This window comes from Plodia interpunctella, chromosome 16 (assembly GCF_027563975.2).
Source record: "Plodia interpunctella isolate USDA-ARS_2022_Savannah chromosome 16, ilPloInte3.2, whole genome shotgun sequence".
Taxonomy (NCBI): domain Eukaryota; kingdom Metazoa; phylum Arthropoda; class Insecta; order Lepidoptera; family Pyralidae; genus Plodia; species Plodia interpunctella.
The window spans coordinates 82,974-103,462 of record NC_071309.1 but is presented as its reverse complement, the minus strand read 5'-3'; the positions used below and the strand labels follow the sequence as shown (position 1 = coordinate 103,462).

The 20,489-nt window shown below is 34.3% G+C and overlaps 2 protein-coding genes across 2 annotated transcripts; one reads left to right on the top strand and one right to left on the bottom strand.

Annotated features, from left to right (window-relative positions):
* Positions 1 to 1,165: 1,165 nt before the first annotated feature.
* On the top strand, positions 1,166 to 11,550 carry LOC128676483 (O-acyltransferase like protein-like). Its single transcript, XM_053756617.2, has 13 exons — positions 1,166 to 1,416; positions 2,552 to 2,837; positions 2,923 to 3,111; positions 3,313 to 3,392; positions 4,654 to 4,841; positions 5,082 to 5,196; positions 5,391 to 5,605; positions 5,998 to 6,191; positions 7,327 to 7,456; positions 7,663 to 7,849; positions 8,867 to 9,009; positions 9,602 to 9,710; positions 10,198 to 11,550. The coding sequence occupies exons 1-13, from the start codon at positions 1,239 to 1,241 to the stop codon at positions 10,317 to 10,319; spliced, it is 2,136 nt and encodes a 711-aa protein (XP_053612592.1). The 5' UTR covers positions 1,166 to 1,238; the 3' UTR covers positions 10,320 to 11,550.
* A 3,303-nt stretch (positions 11,551 to 14,853) lies between these two features.
* Positions 14,854 to 18,044, bottom strand: LOC128676615 (acyl-CoA Delta(11) desaturase-like). The gene is made up of 4 exons (XM_053756813.1): positions 17,950 to 18,044; positions 17,567 to 17,771; positions 16,937 to 17,273; positions 14,854 to 15,687 (listed from the first exon to the last, which is right to left on the bottom strand). Exons 2-4 carry the CDS (start codon positions 17,763 to 17,765, stop codon positions 15,177 to 15,179), a joined length of 1,047 nt encoding a protein of 348 aa, XP_053612788.1. The 5' UTR covers positions 17,766 to 17,771; positions 17,950 to 18,044; the 3' UTR covers positions 14,854 to 15,176.
* Positions 18,045 to 20,489: the final 2,445 nt, after the last annotated feature.

Below are 20,489 nucleotides of genomic sequence, written 5' to 3'. Positions count from 1 at the left end.
CTACAAAATTTTAAAGTAAATCGTCTCCGTGGATTGTTATTTTAATTTTCCTACAGGACCCCCTCATTTTCCGGGATGGAATATCTATAAGATGTTAACCCGGGATTCGGTCCAGTAGATTTGGAGTGATGCGCGTTCAGACAAGACAGACAGACAGACAAAAATTTCCAAAACTATATTTTCGTCATCTATATCAGTAACTAAGTATATTCCATGAAGAATTTTAAAAAATATCCAATGTACAAATTTGACCTTTCTTCAATTTTATTATATGTATGTATGTATGTATGTATGTATGTATGTATGTATTGATGATCTATCAATACAGTCATAAAATAATAAAACAGTAGAAAAAAAAATTCTGTACATAGAATAAATTTACATAAAAACAAAATTAGGCGATAGAGACATAGTAACAGAGTAAAAATTAAAAAAATCGAAGATCTGCAACACCTGATGCAGACCCATGATGGTACCGCTAAACGATAGGATATATAGAAATGATGATAATGGTAAACATATTAAGAAGATTATGGCTTGCTTGGTCAAAACAAAAACTAACGCAAGTGTACATGAGGACACGGCTAGCACTGTAGCGGACGCTACAGTGTTGTGTCGCACTATCAAATTTTGCCTTAAACCTGTATCCATCCAGTTATGACTGTTTTTCACTATATTTTTATATATTATAAAGTTTTAAACGAAAAATAAAATGAAAGGATAAGTTAATAAAAATATGCCAATCAGTAGAAATTTATTAATTGAAAAACAAATCAACTTGGGGAAAAATACATTTTTTAAAATGTATTTATGTACGTTTGTTTCTTTGTAACACGATAACTTTCGAACCGTTGGTCTGATTTTGATGAAATTTAAAAAGTAGGTATGTATCTCTCAATATAATTTTTCAGTTCATGGGGTATCAAAATCGGTTAAGTCGTTTTCAAAATATTCAAAATTTTGTAAAATCTTATCAAAATTTATTGTATTCGCGAGGTCTACGTTCGCGGCGAACAGCTAGTTATAATACCAGACAAGAAATTAATTCTCGAACTACTTAGGAAGATTCAATGGTATGATATCGACTTATCAACCCTATCGTTTTTAAGAAGTTTTAATGATTATTATTAGATAAGATTCCTAATTAATACAACCCGTCTTAGATATATATACTCATACACACATCTGTGATACATTCAACTCATTGACAGCGTCACTCTCAGCACAAGTTGGGGAAAATGGAGTTACATATATTATGCATACTTTTGGCTATACTGAGTGCTGTCGATGCACGATTAAATCTAAAAAAGAAGAATACTGTATTTGATCAAGCCCTTTACGAAGAGGTGTTGGATCCTGAGCTATGCCATCAACAAGTCACGTATTTGAGCAGTGATACGTTACTTATGCTAAGATGTAAGTATTAATAAAACATTTATTTGAAGTGTGCTAAAAGCTTTTTAAACATTTGAGACTGATGATTGAAGATCACGGAGTACAAGACTAATATTAGTTACACCCATATTTTTAGACTAGTAAAAGTTTGTCGTGTCGGTACTCTCGAGCTCTTTATATTACACTAGCTGCGCCCCGGGGGTTCGCTCCCTGTGGGAATTTCGTAATAAAAAGTACCCTAAATGTTATTCCAGGTTATATTCTACCCGTGTATCAAATTTCATAACAATAAGTCCCAATAAATTTCGAGTGAAAGAGTAACGAACATTTATATCTGGGGGTACGGGAGAGCCACCGCCATCCTCCCGCCACCTACTTTTTCTCGAAAAGTTGCATCGTATTTTTGAACCCTCGTAACTTTGGTTTGGATAATGCCAGATAGTTAACGTTTTCAAGATATAATACCATAAGTACATTAATTAACAATACAAAGTTTGAATATCGTAGCTAGTATACTTTAGATTACATAGATGTCCAAAAACCCATAATTTCGTCACTGGCTGACTCACTGACTGATTTACTAATCATCAAAATTGTTAAGGTACTTCCCGAAGTCTTAGAAAGTTGAAATTTGGTATGTAACGTAGATTTCATAGGCATTCGTTATCTTATTTCTAGAGTAACGAAACGGGCAATATACGATATACGATACACACACACAAGTTCAGCAAACCTCGCGACAAGATCATAAAAGCTTGTCGCGAGGTTATTTTGTATATATTTTTTTTCTTTTTACTTACTTTTAAGTACTTCATGAGTTCAATAATCAAATTAGTATTTACAATTAATACTTACATACTTATTTATTTACAGCAATGTTTTATATACATTATTATGCGTATTTCAGTTGACTTCGGTTGCTACTTGGCCATTAAAATCTGGACTTAATGAAATACTGTACTTTATACTATTCTTCCTGATACATAATTGGCAGTTCAAATTTTCAGATCAATGAGATAAATTGCAACAAACTTGAAATATTTGAAAAAGCAACATTTCCCACAAACCACTATTCTGTTCAAGGTTCAAGAGAAATTTGGCTTCCAAAACCAAAAGCACACTAGTGATCCATGCTAACTTTAAATCATTATTACAGTTATCGACGCTGGATTACGACTACCGAGATCTGTACTAATGGTTAACTTAGCAGACCTCGGCAACTACCATCAATGTCTTGGGATCGACGAAGTTAGAGCAGATCATGAAATAAAAGGAAAGTACTGCATGTTGCGCATACCGCTGAAACAAGATTTCGACATCGACATAATTCCTGGCCTTTCAGCAGACAATGTCGATGAACTGCTGAATAAAAGAATCAAAGAGGCTCAAAAATCACTTGAGGTTGAGAAAATGGTACAACATTTGAGAGGTGACTTTGAATGGTAAGCTAAAAGTAAAAGAAAAGCTCTCACAATTTTAAGGATATAACACAAATTGCAATACTTAATTTTTTTCTGTCTCTTCCAGGTCGGATGCAGACGATATCCTCTCCTTTCTGTCACTCCGGCTGGCCGTGTGTATCCCGAGGCCGTGCAGCGTGCAGCAAGCGATGACGTCGGCGCTGTTCAACCTCTCCGCCGTGGGGTTCCAGTTCGAAGAGGACTTCTGTCGACTGCCTGGCGACAAGCCCTGGAGCCCAGCCGATTACACTGCTATGTATGTATTTTGTTTTATATTTCTTCGAATAAGAAAATTTTATTAAATGTTTGCTTTTATATCTCGCTACAACTAAGACCATAATTAGGCAAACCCGTTAGTTCACTGACATAAATATAATACAATGGAAAAGACAATAGCATGCAAAAGACATAGCATAATGTTATTTCATGACGTATTTTCAATTATCTATTTTTTCAGCGTTTTGTTTTCTGTCATCGGATTGATTACGGTATTGAGCACGTGTTATGACTTGAATCACTGTTTAATCCTCAAACAAGGTACGAAAATACCAGTATTTATTATTATTTAATAGCTGCGCCCCGAGGCTTTACTCCTGTGGGAATTTCGATATAAAGAGTACTCTACGTGTTATTCCAGGTTATATTCTACTCGTGCACCAATTTTCATAGCAATGAATCCGTCTGTAAATTTTGCGTGAAATAGTAACAAACATACATACATACACACGTACATCCTCACAAACTTTCGCAATTATAATATTAGTAGTTACTAATAGAATTAATGATAATCCTTAGTTGTCTACAACCTACATTTTTTATTATCTGGAATCCAGTTTGAGTGATAAATCTTATTTTATAATTCTAAATATAAAGTTATTGATCATCTACAAAACCTTTTTTTAATCAATATATTTTATTACGAATTAGCTTTTGCCCGCGGCTTCGCCCGCGTTATTTTCCCACGGGAACAGTTATTTTTCCGGGATGAAAGATACCCTATGTTCTTATCCATAGGTACTTCAAATTACATGTATGCAAACATTCAAGAATATTGGTTGAATAGATTGAGCGTGAAGAGGTAATGCAAAGAAACAGACTGACTTTCGCATTTATAAAACAATTTCTGTAAATCGACTAATTTACTTAGTTGAGAACTGATGCCAGTATTTACTGGTACACATTGTATGTATGTTTATTCAATAGTGGAGTCTGTAAAGATTTTCATTAGTACTTTTTTTCGAATTACTTTATAAATGTTGATTGATCAGGTTAAAAACTAATTTATTACAAAACAAAAATATGCCTATAGCAATCTCGGATAATGTAGCTTTCTAATGGTGAAAGAATTTTTGAAATCGGTTTAGTAGCTTCAGAGATTATCCGCCTCTAACCTACAAACTCACAAATACTTATATCTTTATAACATTAGTATGAATATATTATACTAGCTAGTGCCCGCGGTGTTGCATGCGGTTTATCACACGCAATTATTTTTAAAATTACTTAACTACTTTTTAATTTCATACACAGTAGCGCTATCTACTTTATGAATCCCCATATAATATTATGTCACGAGAATCGTGTATTTTCGCGTAAATTAGTCGCGTTTGAGCGTAAAGGAGTAACAAACATACTCATAAACTTTCGCTTTTTATTAATGAGACTGATTAGGATGGGATAAAAATTGACTTCTAGTTGTTTCCGCAAGAATATAAACCCACTGTAATCAACGTTTTAATAAAAGTCAATAGAATCAGTCTTAAATTTATTATTTTTATGGAAATTTTATTCATTTCAGATCCAAAACAAGCTAACGTACTATACAGGTCTTTTTCCATTTACACCAATGCAAAAAGACTGACTTCTTTTCCGTCCAATTCCATCCAATGTTTAGACGGAATAAGAACCTTGGCTATGCTCTGGGTGATCGTCGGACACGCATTTGCTTCGGAAAATTTCATAATCAATCTATGGGATGTTGCAAATGTAAGCTAAAAGAACATTCGATTTTTCTTTCTAAAGAATAATATATCTATTTACACATACGTGGATAGTATTAATATTGCATTATTTTTTAAAGTAATTATACAAATACAGTATCAACAACTTCACCGCTGATGGGGTAGACAGAATAAAGCATTGAGATTCTCAAATACTTTCAGACCAGCATGGAAACACAAATATTTGAAATAACACACTAACAAAAAATGTCTTTTCATTTTGTAGTGGATTGCCAGTGCCAAGTCTATTTGGATTATGTTAGCTCCATATACTGTGGATACATTCTTTTTCATTACCGGTATTCTGCTTGTCTATACCATAGCTGGAAAACTCACAGGAGGTAAGTTAATGAGTAACCAGGTTATTACTAATTCTAGATGAATATTTTCAGGAAATGGAAGACTTGCTTTTAAAAAATTGCTCATTCTAAAATGAAATTAGATTGAACTTCATATAATTGGGTAACAAATCTTAACTAAACATCGGAATAGTTGTAACTGATTTAATAAAAACTGTTTCCTATTTTTGTTTCAGCTGGTCTGATAAAGAACCTTCACCTCTTCTATCTGAACCGACTCCTCCGGCTGTTTCCCCTTTTAGGTTTAACGGTGCTGCTCCAGGCCTCTCTCTTGAACCACATGTTCGATGGGCCATACTGGATCAATGCCGCCCAACAGATCCACAATTGCAGGCAGTATTGGTGGACTACATTACTGTACATTCAAAATTATGCGACACCTTCATCTATGGTGAGTAATTTGGAACAAAATCAGGTGAAACGTTGATCAAATTCTGTTAATTGGCAAGATTATCTTTACATAGGTTACTGGTTACTGATCTTGTGATGATGAGATATAAACCTAGGTTGATAATATAAGAAGTCATTTCCGGGATTATGAACTTTTTTAGAAAAAATCTTGTGTTTATATTTGAGACATTTTTAATTTAAAATCTAAATATTTAAATTTAATTGATAACTTTAATCAAAATGAATAATTTGATAAGTTAAATAATGAATCTATATTGTTAGTTAGTAAATTAAATATTTAGACTTTGTTCAAACATAAGATACAGAAAGATAAACAAATTTTATCCAAATTTTCCTTCCGATAAACTAAAGAAATTTTGTGCTTTTTGCTAGTGTTTGCCCCACAGCTGGTACTTGTCGAACGACATCCAACTACACATCATCTCCCCGGTGGTCCTGTACTGGGTTCTCAACAAGAACAGGAAAGTTGCTTGGACTGTTCTCACCGTAACGTTGTGTATTTTGTTTTCAACGACAACTTACTACAACGCTTACAAACAGTTCCCTAGCCACCATGTTATACTTAGGTTGGTATTTTGTAAGCGATAGGGTTATATAATACTCTCTTTTACCCGTGGTTTCGCACGCGTGAATTTCATTTCTTAAAAGGAATCGAAGTAAAATTTCAGTTATTTTTATAACGTATTCTAAGACTGGTAAAAATTATTTATTACTACTCGTATAATTCAAATTCGTATTTTTTGTCATTTTTAGTTCAATTCTCCATTTCCCGCTATGATTTTCGCTACGTGTCTCGTTCCGAAACCTGTCCTGTCCCGTTTCCTGCAAATTCGTTGCCCGCATCGTGCCCCATCCCATTTCCCGCCACGTGTTCTTCTCCCGCTTCCCCTACATTATTACCCTAGATATGTAATTTTCAAAATCTAATTATTGCATTATAATTTTTTACCAACTACGAATTTAATTTAGAAATTTCATGTGTCTCACTACAAAAATTACGATGTTTCATACAAACTTGCATTCCCTATTTCACCCCCATAGGGATGTAATTTTCAAAATCGAAATAATTAATCATTATTTATTACGAATCACAAATTTAAATTAAAAATTTTATGTGTCTTACTTCAAAAATGACGAAGTTTCATACAAACTGGCAACCTCTATCTCATCCCCTCAGGGATGGAATTTGGAAATATCCTTTCTTAGCAGACGTCTCCTAGTCACAATCTACTTTCCTGCCAAATTTCATCTTCATGGGCTCAGTATTTTTCGATATTTCGTGATACGTGAGTGAGTGAGTGAGTGAGTGAGTGAGTGAGTGAGTGAGTGTATTTCACTTATATACATAGATTCCGATTTCTACAAACCCACTAACAATCGATCTGTGTAAAAATATATTACTTAAGTATTACATTTTGTAATAGATGTGTTATTTAATTTTGTAACTCCCTGCTAGTTTGGAAATATCATCAAATAAATAAAAAATGTTATTACTCATTTTTTCATATAAAAAAAAAGTTTAATTAAAGTGTCACTCTTCTCCACTATTTATTACTCATTATAGACATAATTATGTACAGTCGACAGCATATCGCGCTACCCAAATTCATTGCAATTTCGCCAATATTACCGCGGCATAGAGATATTGGAAAGGTAATTTGACATGTGAAACTATGTTTTGATATCAACTCAATGTTTCAGACCGAATGTAGAGGATTACATGGAAAACTATTATATGAACACTTTCACAAGAGCGGCTCCATATTTCGTCGGAATGATATTCGGATACATTCTCCACACGTGGAAAGGAAAAACACCTAAAATTCACCCTGTAAGTATATTACGTCGTGAGTATGAATGATCACTGAATTGACTTCCTAGTTACTGATGTTGAAATTTGTGTTTATTATGTATTATAAGTGGAACTTTGAGGGCACGATAATAGGTATCATGTGGAACCGAAAAATATCATCCTTTATTCCCTAATATAAATTCTGTAACGTCGATAGTCATAAGGTTATTAAATTGTATTTTCAGGGACTAGTGGTACTGTTCTGGACCCTCACGTTCACCATCTTCGGCCTGATCGCGTACGCCATACACGAGGTGATTCAGCCTACATTCGACAACCTCGTGGTGGACGCCATCATGGCCACTTACAGCCGCTCGGCCTGGGCCGCGGCTTTGGGGTGGATGATTTTCGCGTGTATCCATGGTTATGGAGGTATTATTCCTATTATATGTATGTTTTCCATGCTGGTCCAGGAGATTAATATAGAATGCGGTAGCTGCTTTTCATTCCGCACAGATTGTAAAATCCAATCAAGAGAAATGGCTATATATATGAGACACTTCTTACAGGCCTTTGTGCTAGCAACCTGAATCTATTCATCAATTCCACCAATAAGCACAGCTCTGACTACCCCGTAAGGGATAAACGCGACAGTCGTATGTATTGGTGTTACGATTTAAAATTATGCTTCGTTAGTAAGACTATACAATTTAATTCAATTCAAATTATTTATTGCTCTTTACAATGTACAGTAAGATAATTCAGTAACTTAGTCACCTCAGTCATCATTATAATCTAGGCACAATGTAAACCCTGCCCGGCATTGCAATTTAAAATACAAATTAGATTAAAATTAAGAGTATCAAATTTTAAGTCAATGAATTACAAAATTAAAAATATCAAAATAAAATATCAGGAACGGCAAACGTATTACACACTATAGCCGAATTCAGTCAAATTGAACATTGCGTTTTATTTACCTCAAGGAAAATACAGCAATAATACGTTGAAACCACCAAATTTAAGAGAACTTTATGGCAATAGTGTCAATCAGTAGATTGCTAGTAATTGACCGAGCGAGCGAAGTGAGTGGCGTCTCACATTCTACTTGGGGCAAAAATACATTTTTTGTATTTATGTATGTTTGTTTGTTTGTAACGCGATAACTTTCGAATCGTTGGTCCGATTTTTATGAAATTTAAAAGGTATGTAGCATCTGCCAATGGCATTTTTAAGTTCGTGGGGCAACAATATCGGTTAAGCCGTTTTAGAAATATTCACAATTTTGTAAAAAAAGATTATATTTGCGAGGTCTATGTTCGCGGCGAATAACTACTAGATAATAGATTTATAGCTTAGATCAGATAATAAGTTGTATTGACACGATTTTGGTAGCTGTAAGTTTCATACCATTTTATATAAACCTACCTAATTAACGTTGATTTCCAGGTCCGATCAATTGGTTCCTGAGCCTTGACATGTGGAAGCTGCCAGCTCGACTGTCTTATGCGATGTACTTGCTCCATTATCCGTTGCAGTTTACTATCAACTCTATAGAAATAGCTCCAGTATACTTTGATGTTGCAGCATTTGTAAGTACCTATCTTAATAATTGAGTTATTAACAGAGATACTATACAATTTATAAAGGTACAGTCGAAAGAGACTCATTATGACTTTGCATTTTATTAAGCTGAATATCCAGCCATTCTGTATTTGCTGTTGAAGGTTCAAGAAAAAACGCAATGCAAATTATAATACACTACAATATTTCCAGGCACAATCATTGCAAATATATATAAAACTCTTCCGTTACAGAATGACTGACTGACAGACAACATACAGCCGAAAGTACTAAGCGTAGGAAGCTGAAATTTTGCATGTAGGTTGAAATCGGTTCGATAGTTTCGGAGATTACCTACCCGCCTCAAACATACAAGCTACGTATGTGAGTCACAAACTCACAAACGCTTAGCTCTTTATAATAACAGTATAGATATATTCTATCAAAATAGAACACACGCGAGAAAAATGCTCATGTATGTCTTCTTCAAGACGGTGGCATAGCAGATAAAGCTAGCGCTGATGCGTCAATCGACAAATATGAAACAAATCCGTGGCCATGCTGTGATGTTGTAGATATACTGTCAATTACATTTTTAAAATAATGCATATATTTTTCCAGACTTTCAAATCATTGGCGTACATTACGCTGACTTTCATCGTGTCCTTCTTCGCCTGTCTATTGGTCGATGCTCCCTGCTCCGTGCTGTTCAAAATGGTATTGGGTGGTGGTGAGTATTTGGTATTTTTACTAAAAATATTTAACTTCTAAAATTTATGTACGACGTTGAATATTTATTTCGACAATCATTTCATCTTGTCTAAACTTTGTTAATTTGTACCAATACACATTGTAAACAGAATTATCCCTTATTTTATATGAATGTGAAAACATTCTTCTTCATTGTCGTATACCCCGTAGCTGAGGGTCATGGTCGTTACGTGGAATGAAACACACAGCGACTTTCTAAACATTATTAATGGAGTAGTTTGCCATTGCCTTCTCCATTTCACACATAAGTTGATAATCTACTAGAGTGCAGGTTTCCTCACGATGTTTTCCTTCACCGGAAGCAAGTGGTGCTCGATGAAAACTATTATGCATTATGTTATGCTTTATACAAATAAAACAATTTTTTTAAAAATGTAAACAATAATAACATATTATTCATATTATGAAAACTAGGCACTTTTCTGTAACGAAATATTAAATTTCAGGTGTAAAGAAAGAAAAGTCAACAGTGGCGCGCCTCGAAGATAATGTAGAAGCAGCCAAGGCAGACCCGCCGTCCGGCGAACTCGCGACAACAAGTTATAAAAGTAATGATATTAATACTTAAGTTTTATATTATAGCTAATTTATTAGCCAGTATTTAGGTTTATATGTAATAAATGTAAATGATTAACAATATTTGTGAGCTGGACTCAGAATTAGTATAATGTAAGAAACATTTTAAGTCTCTAGCGTGGTATTAACAAGTAAATGGAAAAAGTAAAGTTTAAAAGTATTCATAATATGAGGTCACCAGGATTTCGAGATTCTATATCATATACAATACAGCCGTCTCATACACACAAGTATCGAAAGTCAAAATTAGCCCGGTGGTACTTAGTTCCGAAGATAACTGTGTTCTAGCAATCAAATATAGGTATATTAACAGTAGGTACTCACTTCAGCTTAGAACTTTAAACAGATAATGTAAATTTGATTTAAAAACGATGTCCTTATGTATGGAATTAATTGATCTGTGCCTAAGTTATAATTTATTATGTATGATAAATGAAGAATATCATAAGAATATTATACCAGTTCATATTATAATAGTTTTAGAGAGATCACTTTCAACACAAATATTTTTTTCTAAGTCTTTAAAATTTGCATGAATATGGTTCATTGTTATATCGTATATGGTTGTACGTGTTACTATTAAAGCCACCAGTCTACTTTGACATAAAATTTAACATGCGCCAATACTGCATTTTGTCCAAACATACATACCTAAGTTAAAGTAGACTGGTGCTATTAATGGCTGGTTTAACGTTTTACATATATAAAATTAATAAGGGGAGATGTGCAATGAACTTTGTTATGAAATACGCACGAATTGACACTTCATATATTTCAAGTCATAAATATAATAACAATTTTGCAAACTTTAAAAATTAATTATGTATGTATATTAATATTTACACATAAAATGTAATTCCATCTTTCACCATGTTAACTTTGCCAATAGTATTTTTACAAATAACCACTGAACAAGCCTGCATTTTGTGAAAAGTCGAAAGATGTTGACACAGACGCGTGTAAACTTACTAGACTGACGGCGGAAATCTGAACTAGGTATGTACGTACAGCTCTTACACCGCTTGTTCATACGAGCCGGGCTATGACAAATCTATTTTATACATATATATTTCTTTTATCTATGGTTTTACCTATATACAAATGTAACAAATTATGCTAGCGCAGTATTGCGAATATATTTCGTAGTATACAATACATTACTCAGTCCCATTTGATGGAAAGTATCAGTAGCCGGCATCCGTGCATCTTAGCTTTTAAGGTAACTGATAAATTAAATTTATAAAAAAAAATGTTTTTTTTATTTACATAGCTATCCTAATGATTATGGAAAAATAAAGTGAAGTAAATTTATAATTATTGTTTATTAGGATTCCGTGCAAAAAAAAATAATAAACAGAACTCTTACAGGATCACTAGTGAATCTATTTTTTTAATTTTGTATTAATTAATTTGAGAAGACTTGGACAGATGACGCTAATTGGCGCTGAGAGTTTTAAATTTAACGCCAGAAAAATTGGATAGAGGCGCTTTGAATGGTTGGTGGCGATTTTACATTTGCACGCTGTCTAATTAAAAGTTGCATAAATCAAATAATACTTTCATATACAAACTTATATGAAGTACATGCGCGTGACAGCCTGGTAAATCTATTTATTTCAGGTAATACACAAGTAGGCACGATAAATCCCAGTTAGGTACCTAATATGTAATTCATTGTTGTAAGTATTTAATTTTAGAAACTTCTAAGTGTAATTATTATAGGTTTGTCTGTGAGCCAAAGTATGCATCATACAAAAGAAAAGCGATGATGACAGCAACAAACCTTAAGGCAATGACGACGAAAACCAATAAAATAAAAATTCATAACCGAATAATAGCTTTGTCTAAAATGGAAGGCTCTTAATATTCTGTGTCTCTCTTTTATTAGAAAAGTTTAAATTGCCAAGACGTTTAAAATAGTAAAAATATGATGCGTCGTATAAGTAAAATAAGTTTTGCTATGTATCAATTAAATTTACACTTTTGCTACAGTCTCGAAGTTTGCGACGACGCGACGGAGGAACGACGAAAGCTGCAAACCGCGGCACTCCGCTCTTGTCTCGAGATGAGCTTTTAATTAATGTGTACCGTCGTCAAGTTATATGAAGCTGGAACACACAAATGTTCATCTACAACCTCCTAGCCAATACCCCAGCTAAAATCCAGCGCGTTACGCTATTCGCACTGACACTGAAGGATAGTGGCTAAAATAACGAAATATGAAGTGACATACCTACTTTAGCTTTATTATTAAACGTATTAATAGAGATAAAATAAGATATAGATTATTATCATGTCCGTCAAATGAACTTGAGCATGAGTTCATTGGCCCAATACATACTTTTTTCTTATTGACCTCGAGTAGCAAACCAATCTAAATTATTTATATTTGTGTTTATTTCAACATTCTCCTCTCAGAACAAAGTCACAATTTATAACTAGCTACTTATATTCTATGAACTCGCAACATTTCCATGTCCTGCACATAATCCATCGTAATGAAAATATACGGGTCTAGTAAACAATTATTTTTTTACCCTTTGCATTGAAAACGATGCCCGTGATGAAAATATAAGAATTTTATGTATAGGAAAGATTATATAGATATTATTATTAAAGATTATGTACATAATTAGACAGACAGATTGCATCAAATTTGTTGAATAAGCTAAGTAGCACTGAAACATTTCATTACATGAATTTATTCCATTGTTACTTGAATTTAGTCCAACAATAATGTTTTTTATATTTTATTCTTAAAATAGTTTAAAATTAATAAGTCTATAATTAAATATTAATGTTTAAACTCTGTGGTATTACTCGGTAGTGACCTTGAACGTCTTTACTAGCGAAGAACGCCGCCGCCGGTTTGAAGGTCAAGAAGGTGAGCGACGAATCAGTTCAGGACCGGAGATGGAGGGAAGTAGACATTGAGCGCCGCACCAAGGCGCTGACACCATTGCACTATGGCAAATGGTCGCACAACAGCAGATCAAAAATTGTTTTCTTTCTATTAATGATTCCCGCGACTTCGTTCGCGTGGCCGAACAACTTTTGGTAAGGAGTCAAAATTATTAAATAAATTTAACTGTACAGTGTACAGACAAAGCGTAACGATACCTATAGAGAAGATGCTCATACGACTGAAATATATATTTCCTATACTTTAGCTGAGCCATTGTGACTCTTCTTCAGGTGTTCTAGATCTTCGATTTTCATACATCAACAGGAAATGCTCATCAGACTGAACAACTTTTATTAGGGCGTCATTTCTACATTTCCTGTAGTTTAGTTTAGCTGTGCCATCATGGGTCTGCATCAGGTGTTCCAGATCTTTGATTTTTATATCTCAACAGAAAATGCTCATCAGGCAGAACAACTTTTGTTAAGGTGTAATTTATATATTTCCTATAGTTTAGCTGAACCATCATTGTTCTCCATCAGGTGTTCCAGCTTTCAAAATCATTTATACCCTGTTTTATTATATGTATAGATAGATATAGATTTAAACTTAGACGTAAATAAAGTGTAGGGTTTGTGAAGTTAGGGCTTGTAGGTTTAGAGCGTGTAGTCTATGGGGCTTGGCTTTATACGATATCTGATAACTTTTTCACAGGATAAGCACACTAGACTCGTCTTGGCAACATTTTTACATGAAAATGTTTTGGTGGGATAATGTTATATGAGATTAGCCTGAATAAAAAGACAGACAAAAAAACTAAAAATAATTGTTTCGGAATCGGGTAAATACCACAACACTTCAGTTTTATTTATTTGTGTGATGTTTGATATCAACGAAATCGTCACTACATTTCTTCTAGTAGGCAGTCAATTTATTCCGAGTAAAGTGTACCTTTTTAAAATGCTGACTCAGTAGTAATATGTATAGCATCGTATGTGGTTCCACCTAATACTAGGTTGGAACCTCCATATCCACCCGTGGATGTTGTATAAGCCGACCAAGAGACACAGCCTAGTCAACTATAGCATTCCCAAGGAGAGTTGGCGTCCGGCAGGCGGCCGGTTAAAAACACAGCCGAATGTTCAAATTTTACGAGGTACTGTAATCCACAAAGATCTGCTTTCCTACTTCAGCATCGTCAGTAGACAGAGCAATTTGGGACGCATGTCCTCGTTGACAACATCAAGCGCACTGTCAGTTATTGGTTGTGGGACGACATGGCCGACTAATTTCTGAAATGTTCTGAAATGTTCTCTTCATTGCCAAAATATATTATTTTTAGATTTTTGGCTATTTGTAAGTTGCTGAACATCTGGTCACATTTTAAGATATACCTAGCTAGAGATATAAATTGTCACCGACTTTACTATTCTAAAAACATAACTAGTAAAAAATAATATCAAATTAGTTATAATATATATAAATAAAGGAAACCTTGATTCTAATTATACATCTTAATATTTACTACTACTACTTAATATATAATAAAAAGTCATGTAAACTTACCTTTGGTTCTTAAAAATTAAAATACATTTATTGAACGCGAAATAAATAATAAAGATTGTTGATTTTATTTTCTTTATTATACATATTTTTTTTGCAAAACAATCATAAAAACATAAAAAATAGTGTTATAGTATGACAAAACCTAAAGGCCAGACATGAGTGGTTCCCAAGATTTTTGGTAGATGACTGTCACCGTGTCACCCGTATACATTTATTTAGACCACGCACACGCCAACATTACAAGAGACTCAGTGCTGGGTAAATAATGTTACATTACATCCCACAAAAATATAGAAATTCATTTAAAGCCAAAACTTTGCATACGGTTATAGGACAATTTTCTCGTATATCATTCTATATGTTTTGTCTGTTTTTATTGTTTTAATCATCGTGTGTATCGCCTGTAATTATATTTTTGTAAAATTGTGTAGTAAAGAATTTTTGTTTCTTTGGATTATTAGGAATGTAATATTGATCAGTTCCATCACCTTTTTTCAATACTCTGTTTTTGACAACTTCTTCCGACGTTACTTTCAAATCGTAGGCCCATCCGATTTTAGCCATGAGTTCGATGAACATTGCTCCGAGGTTGTATTTGGTGTCTCCGAATTCTGATGCTCTGTAGTCGTAGGGGAAGGCGTGATGGTAGTTGTGGAATCCCTCGCCTGCTATCATTATTCCCGCTAACCGTGTCTGCGTGCCGACAGCTGTTATGTCGATCGGTTTGTATCCAATCAAGTGAGTGACGCTGTTGATACAGCATGACAGGTGTAAAGTTATATGCATACGCAACATGTTCGCCATAAAGGACGCGTACAGTGATTCACCCCACAGGGTTGGGATATATACTGGGATGACGTAAGTGACTAATATCACCAGTGGAACGAAATAACTGAAAAAGAAAGGCACGAAATAAGTAACAGAAAGAAAACAGGACCTAACACATGTCATATATGATAAACTTTTAATAAAAAACCGGGCATTGGATTTAAAATTCTGATTAATAAATTAAGCTGTTAAGGTTGCTGTTCCGATTACTATTTTTTTGCCCATTGTAATAGAATCTAGTTAAACTATTATCAAATTAATTTTGAAAATAGTTTCGAAGTAAGATAGTGCTACCTATCGACTACTACCTAAGTCGACTTACATATTCAGCAACGCAGTACATTGGACATAGTACTCTGGCAGCCACGGTTCAAAAGGAATAAAATCCTGAGGTATGTAATTAGAAATATAAATACTATATCTGAGTTAAAATCAATGACATTAAACCGTGACAAATACTCTACTGCGTACACTCTCCATGCGTCAACTCGTGAACGGGTGCTGCCAGAGATTTTTGTGTAAGTTAATTGTGTTACATATCGATATTAAGTAACCAGCACTCTGATCACAATCAAAACATGTTTTCATATACTTTTTTTTACATTATGTACTTTGATATATTATTAGAAAAAAAATTGTAAGAAACAATAATGGTAAGCCCTTCTGGAATGATAGGGACCAACACTGTTCAAATGAGTTTCTTTCGGCATTTCTTCTCAGCAGTGGTCGTTCCGAAATGCCAGTAGTTTTTTTTAGCTTGTGAGAAATAACTATTTAATAAATACTAATTGATGTGAAAAAGTACCTGTGAAGGTCTACTTTCTGAATAAATGATTTGAATTTGAATTTACTTTTCATTTTGAATATGCTAATGGTACACCGCAAACTTAGACCTCGCGAGTATTTTCCCGATAGAATTTACACCCAATCATCTCCCAGATATAATTTGTATTTCATGGGTGTTGTCCATGAATTAAAATTATAAAAGTTATAATATTTGTAAAACTATAGTAATTCCAATGCCAATAACAAAAATTTTTTCGGGTTCCGTAGCAACAAAAAACTTCGTGGTTTTTTGTCGCTACGGAACCCTTAGTGAGCGAGTCTGACTTGATCTTGGCTGGTTATTTATAATTTAAATTGGTCGAGGGCAACTACCAAAACAATGAATTTTGTTTTTACATTCATAAGAGTTTGTCTCCACCGCAGTTAGAATTTTGCATCTCCCACCCAATATTCGAATGAAACATACATTTAAATGAATGTGCATCAACACCCTAAAACAGGGACAAAAGCTTGTAAAATATACTTACTCGTGTTGAAATTTAACAATTGGATTGTTAAACAGGTATGAAACATCCATATATTTTATGCGTTTGTTCACTTCTGGATGAGGTTCCATCATCGTCCACCCGTAGTGTGAGAACCAGAAGCCTCTCTGAGCATTGTGCGGGTCGGCGTCGGTGTCCGCGCACTGGTGGTGCAGGTGGTGTCTACGGGCCCACGTGATGATGGACCGCTGGTTGCTCAACAAATAGAACATTGTCAGCAAAATTTCGAGTTGAGGCTTGACCTTGTAGGAGCGATGTGACCAAAGACGGTGTACGCCTGCTGTCACGCCTATCATACCAGGAATCACCATCAAAAGTGCTAAAAACAATTAAAATAATTTTAGATGATTGAATTCTTATTTTCAAGTTGATAAACAACAACGGTCAAATTATATTTGTTCAATCCAGTAAGCATCTGTAGCAATTGCTTGGTCATTGGCGTCATTCAAGTCTTCTGTCTTCTGATCATTATATGATCATTGAGTGCACAGCTGTGAAATGGGTGGATGACATGGTCAGTTGATGAGCAAGTTTTATGAACCACTGGGAGTCAAATGTCAAATTATGTAATCTAGATCAGAAAAAGATGAAATAATTTTAAATCTTACTAACAAAAAAGTATAGTTGTTAATTTAGCGGATATCAAGGCGAGATAGCTCGCATAGATGCCGAAGAGGAAATATGCCAACATGATGGGATACTCGATGGGGTCAGGCCTGATCTTGTACGAGTCGGCAGAGGGCGCCACCAGCTTCTCGAACCGCGGTGCCTCCTCCTCAAACTTTGCTTCGCTTTCCGCGTGAGGAGCCATGGTGTCCTGCAAACATGTAATGAATCCATTCGGAAATCATTTTGGTGATATCTGTATTAATAAAGCTGAAGAGTTGGTTGAACGTGCTAGTCTCTGAAACTAACTAGTTTTGAAGTATACTCTTATTTCAGACATCGTAAGTAAACTTGGGGAGAAATAAATGTTAAAGAAAAATAAAACGTACCAAGGAAACCGGTAGAAGATGCACAGATTCGTTCACACCAACTACTTTAATGTATTTGTCAATTTTATTTTCATTCACTACTTATAAGTACACAACGTTTTTATACTTTTTAGAGTTCCCTACTCATCAGTTGTCAATATTCATCAAGTTTGGTTTCCAGACATGTATACAAGTTTTTCCACTCATATCCTGTCTGTCTATCTGTTTCATGTCATATATTATAATATCTACAAATCTGCTTTGGAACAGTTGTAAATTTGTTAAAACCTGAACTGGAGAAACTGAGCAATGATAATATAATATAATAAATAATATAGCTATAATATTATTTATTATAATATATATAGCTATAATAATAAAAAAGCTACTATGTCATATCTGAAAAATCGATTATTGTTCTATCTCAACAGATATACTTATAGCGTTTCACGTAAATCGTTTTGATGAAGATATACAAATATGTTACATGGGATCTTCTTCTCTTGTCGAGTCGGAAAAGCTATTATATGATTGATTTGATGCCAAGCTTATTCAAATGGGACATCTTAAAATGGGATCTTAAAGTGGGATTCGACGCAAAACATTCAAGAAACCTATTGTTTCTGGGTTGTGCTCAAATCAAAATCCAGTCAAATGACATCTCGTATGTGTAAATACCTACTTTCAAAAGTTCAAAACTTTTACTTACGTATGCACTCATTTTGTATCTATGAAATATTCTGTTATATTTATTATTCTGGTTATTTATTGTTCAACTTTCATTCTAAGTTTTACGGGGATTCGAATTTCCCGTATTCGTGCAAATATCAACTTCTTATTATGTTTAAAATAAATTAACTATGCAGAACACTAAGAGTTTTTTTTATTCACACGTCGCCATTTTTTTACCCGAATTCTACACGTGACAAAAGGAAACGAACAATATTTACCAAGACTTTTTTCTCCAACAAAAAGTGAAACAATTCAAAAAATGAATGAAAAAGTGTACATTTGTCAGTTGATGAATGAAAAAGTGTACATTGAGTCCCGAACAAAACTGAGCATCAAGGTCATCAACCTGTAATCTAAAATATAAGACAAAAACTTACTTTATGTTTTCGAATTGTGGCATCTAGTTCAGCCCCACTCAGCGTCCTCCCGGCGGATGTCGCACGAGCGACGACGCTCTGGCAGCTGATAGGCTTCGCAAGCCATACATCAATAAAAATAAAAAAGAAAGCATTTCCAAGGAGGTGTGTAGTCAGCCAGGCAGCGGGTTATGAAATCACAGCCTAATCTTGAATCTATGTTGGTTTCACGATATCGCAGTCCAGAATACAACACAGAACACGCGAAGATAAGAGAGAAACTTCATATTTTCGAAAGTCATTTTTTAAAGCTTGTGCTTCTTCTAGTTCTTGACATTTATATCAGTGTGGTATGGCCGGCATTGTATGTAACTCCTTGTATGAAGCTCTTTAGTCACTTCAAAATCATTATTAAACGTCTTTAGCTCTTACGGGGTTAGTAGACAGATTATAGTTTTTTTTTAATTATCGTTTTTGAAACATCAATTTTGCCAAAATTGAATGTCCATGAATATTTAGGTGGATGAAACAAAATTGTATTCAAAATTAAATAGGTATGTAATTTAAAATATGAATGCATAACTTGCCTGCCACATCTGCATTTATTATGTTAAAAAACTTATACAATAATGAAAAATCGATTTTGACTACAATAGAAATTGCGTCAGACCTCCAACTGTGTGACACCAGCAGCTCATTTCGTTGCAAATGCGCCACTATTACCATGGCAATAGACACCATGCTGGCAACTTGACGTGCTGTCAGATAAAAGATTCTCTGAAACTCAACTGATTTTTTTTTCGTTTTCGATAGTGTGATTCCTGAGGAAGGTTTAGATATATAATTTATTTTTACCCGAGCGCAGCCGGGACGAGTCGCTAGTAATATTATTACCAGCTTCGTGCGTCAGCTCAAAACTATCAATGTCACATGTGTTCTAAGCAATATGTCGCGGTGAGACCTATACTAGATATTAAGTTAGACCATCCGCTGCGCATCTGAGATAAAGTTTCATTATTCAGTCGGCAAGCGGGCATACAAACTTGTGCATATTCAACATATATTATATTTATTCCATTTCAATAATAATATTATAATTTCTGTAAATAAGTAGGTGTGTTCTGTAAGTAGAAAGTCTGTCTGTCAAGGCCGTCAAGCTTCCACGGGTAAGCCGCTGGACAGATTTCGAAGAAATTTGGGATAGATATAATTAAAGACCCGAGTTCTTATTCGTATAGGTTCTTATGGGTTACATGTAAACGGGACCCTGTTAGGTACCTACTAAGATAGAGAGATGGATAAACAGAGGACTGTATCCGTCTGTCTGTCTGTCTGTCTGTCACCATAGGCATTCAGTATCTCATGAACCGGTAATAAAGGTTAAAGTTAACTTCTCTTTTTAGTTTCGTTATGAAAATGAATTATTATAAAATTTTAGTAAAGTAGACCGAAACGAATATTTTCAGTTGCTAG

Excerpts from the sequence above, each read along its gene's own strand:
- LOC128676483 (XM_053756617.2), top strand. The coding sequence starts at position 1,239 with ATGGAGTTACATATATTATGCATACTTTTGGCTATACTGAGTGCTGTC. Across the intron at positions 3,393-4,653 it reads CTGTTTAATCCTCAAACAAG|ATCCAAAACAAGCTAACGTA; the intron begins GTACGAAAATAC and ends TATTCATTTCAG. Across the intron at positions 5,606-5,997 it reads ATGCGACACCTTCATCTATG|TGTTTGCCCCACAGCTGGTA; the intron begins GTGAGTAATTTG and ends GCTTTTTGCTAG.
- LOC128676615 (XM_053756813.1), bottom strand. The coding sequence starts at position 17,765 with ATGGCTCCTCACGCGGAAAGCGAAGCAAAGTTTGAGGAGGAGGCACCG. Across the intron at positions 17,274-17,566 it reads ATTAACAACTATACTTTTTT|CACTTTTGATGGTGATTCCT; the intron begins GTTAGTAAGATT and ends AATTGTTTTTAG. Across the intron at positions 15,688-16,936 it reads ATTGTTAAATTTCAACACGA|TTATTTCGTTCCACTGGTGA; the intron begins GTAAGTATATTT and ends TTTCTTTTTCAG.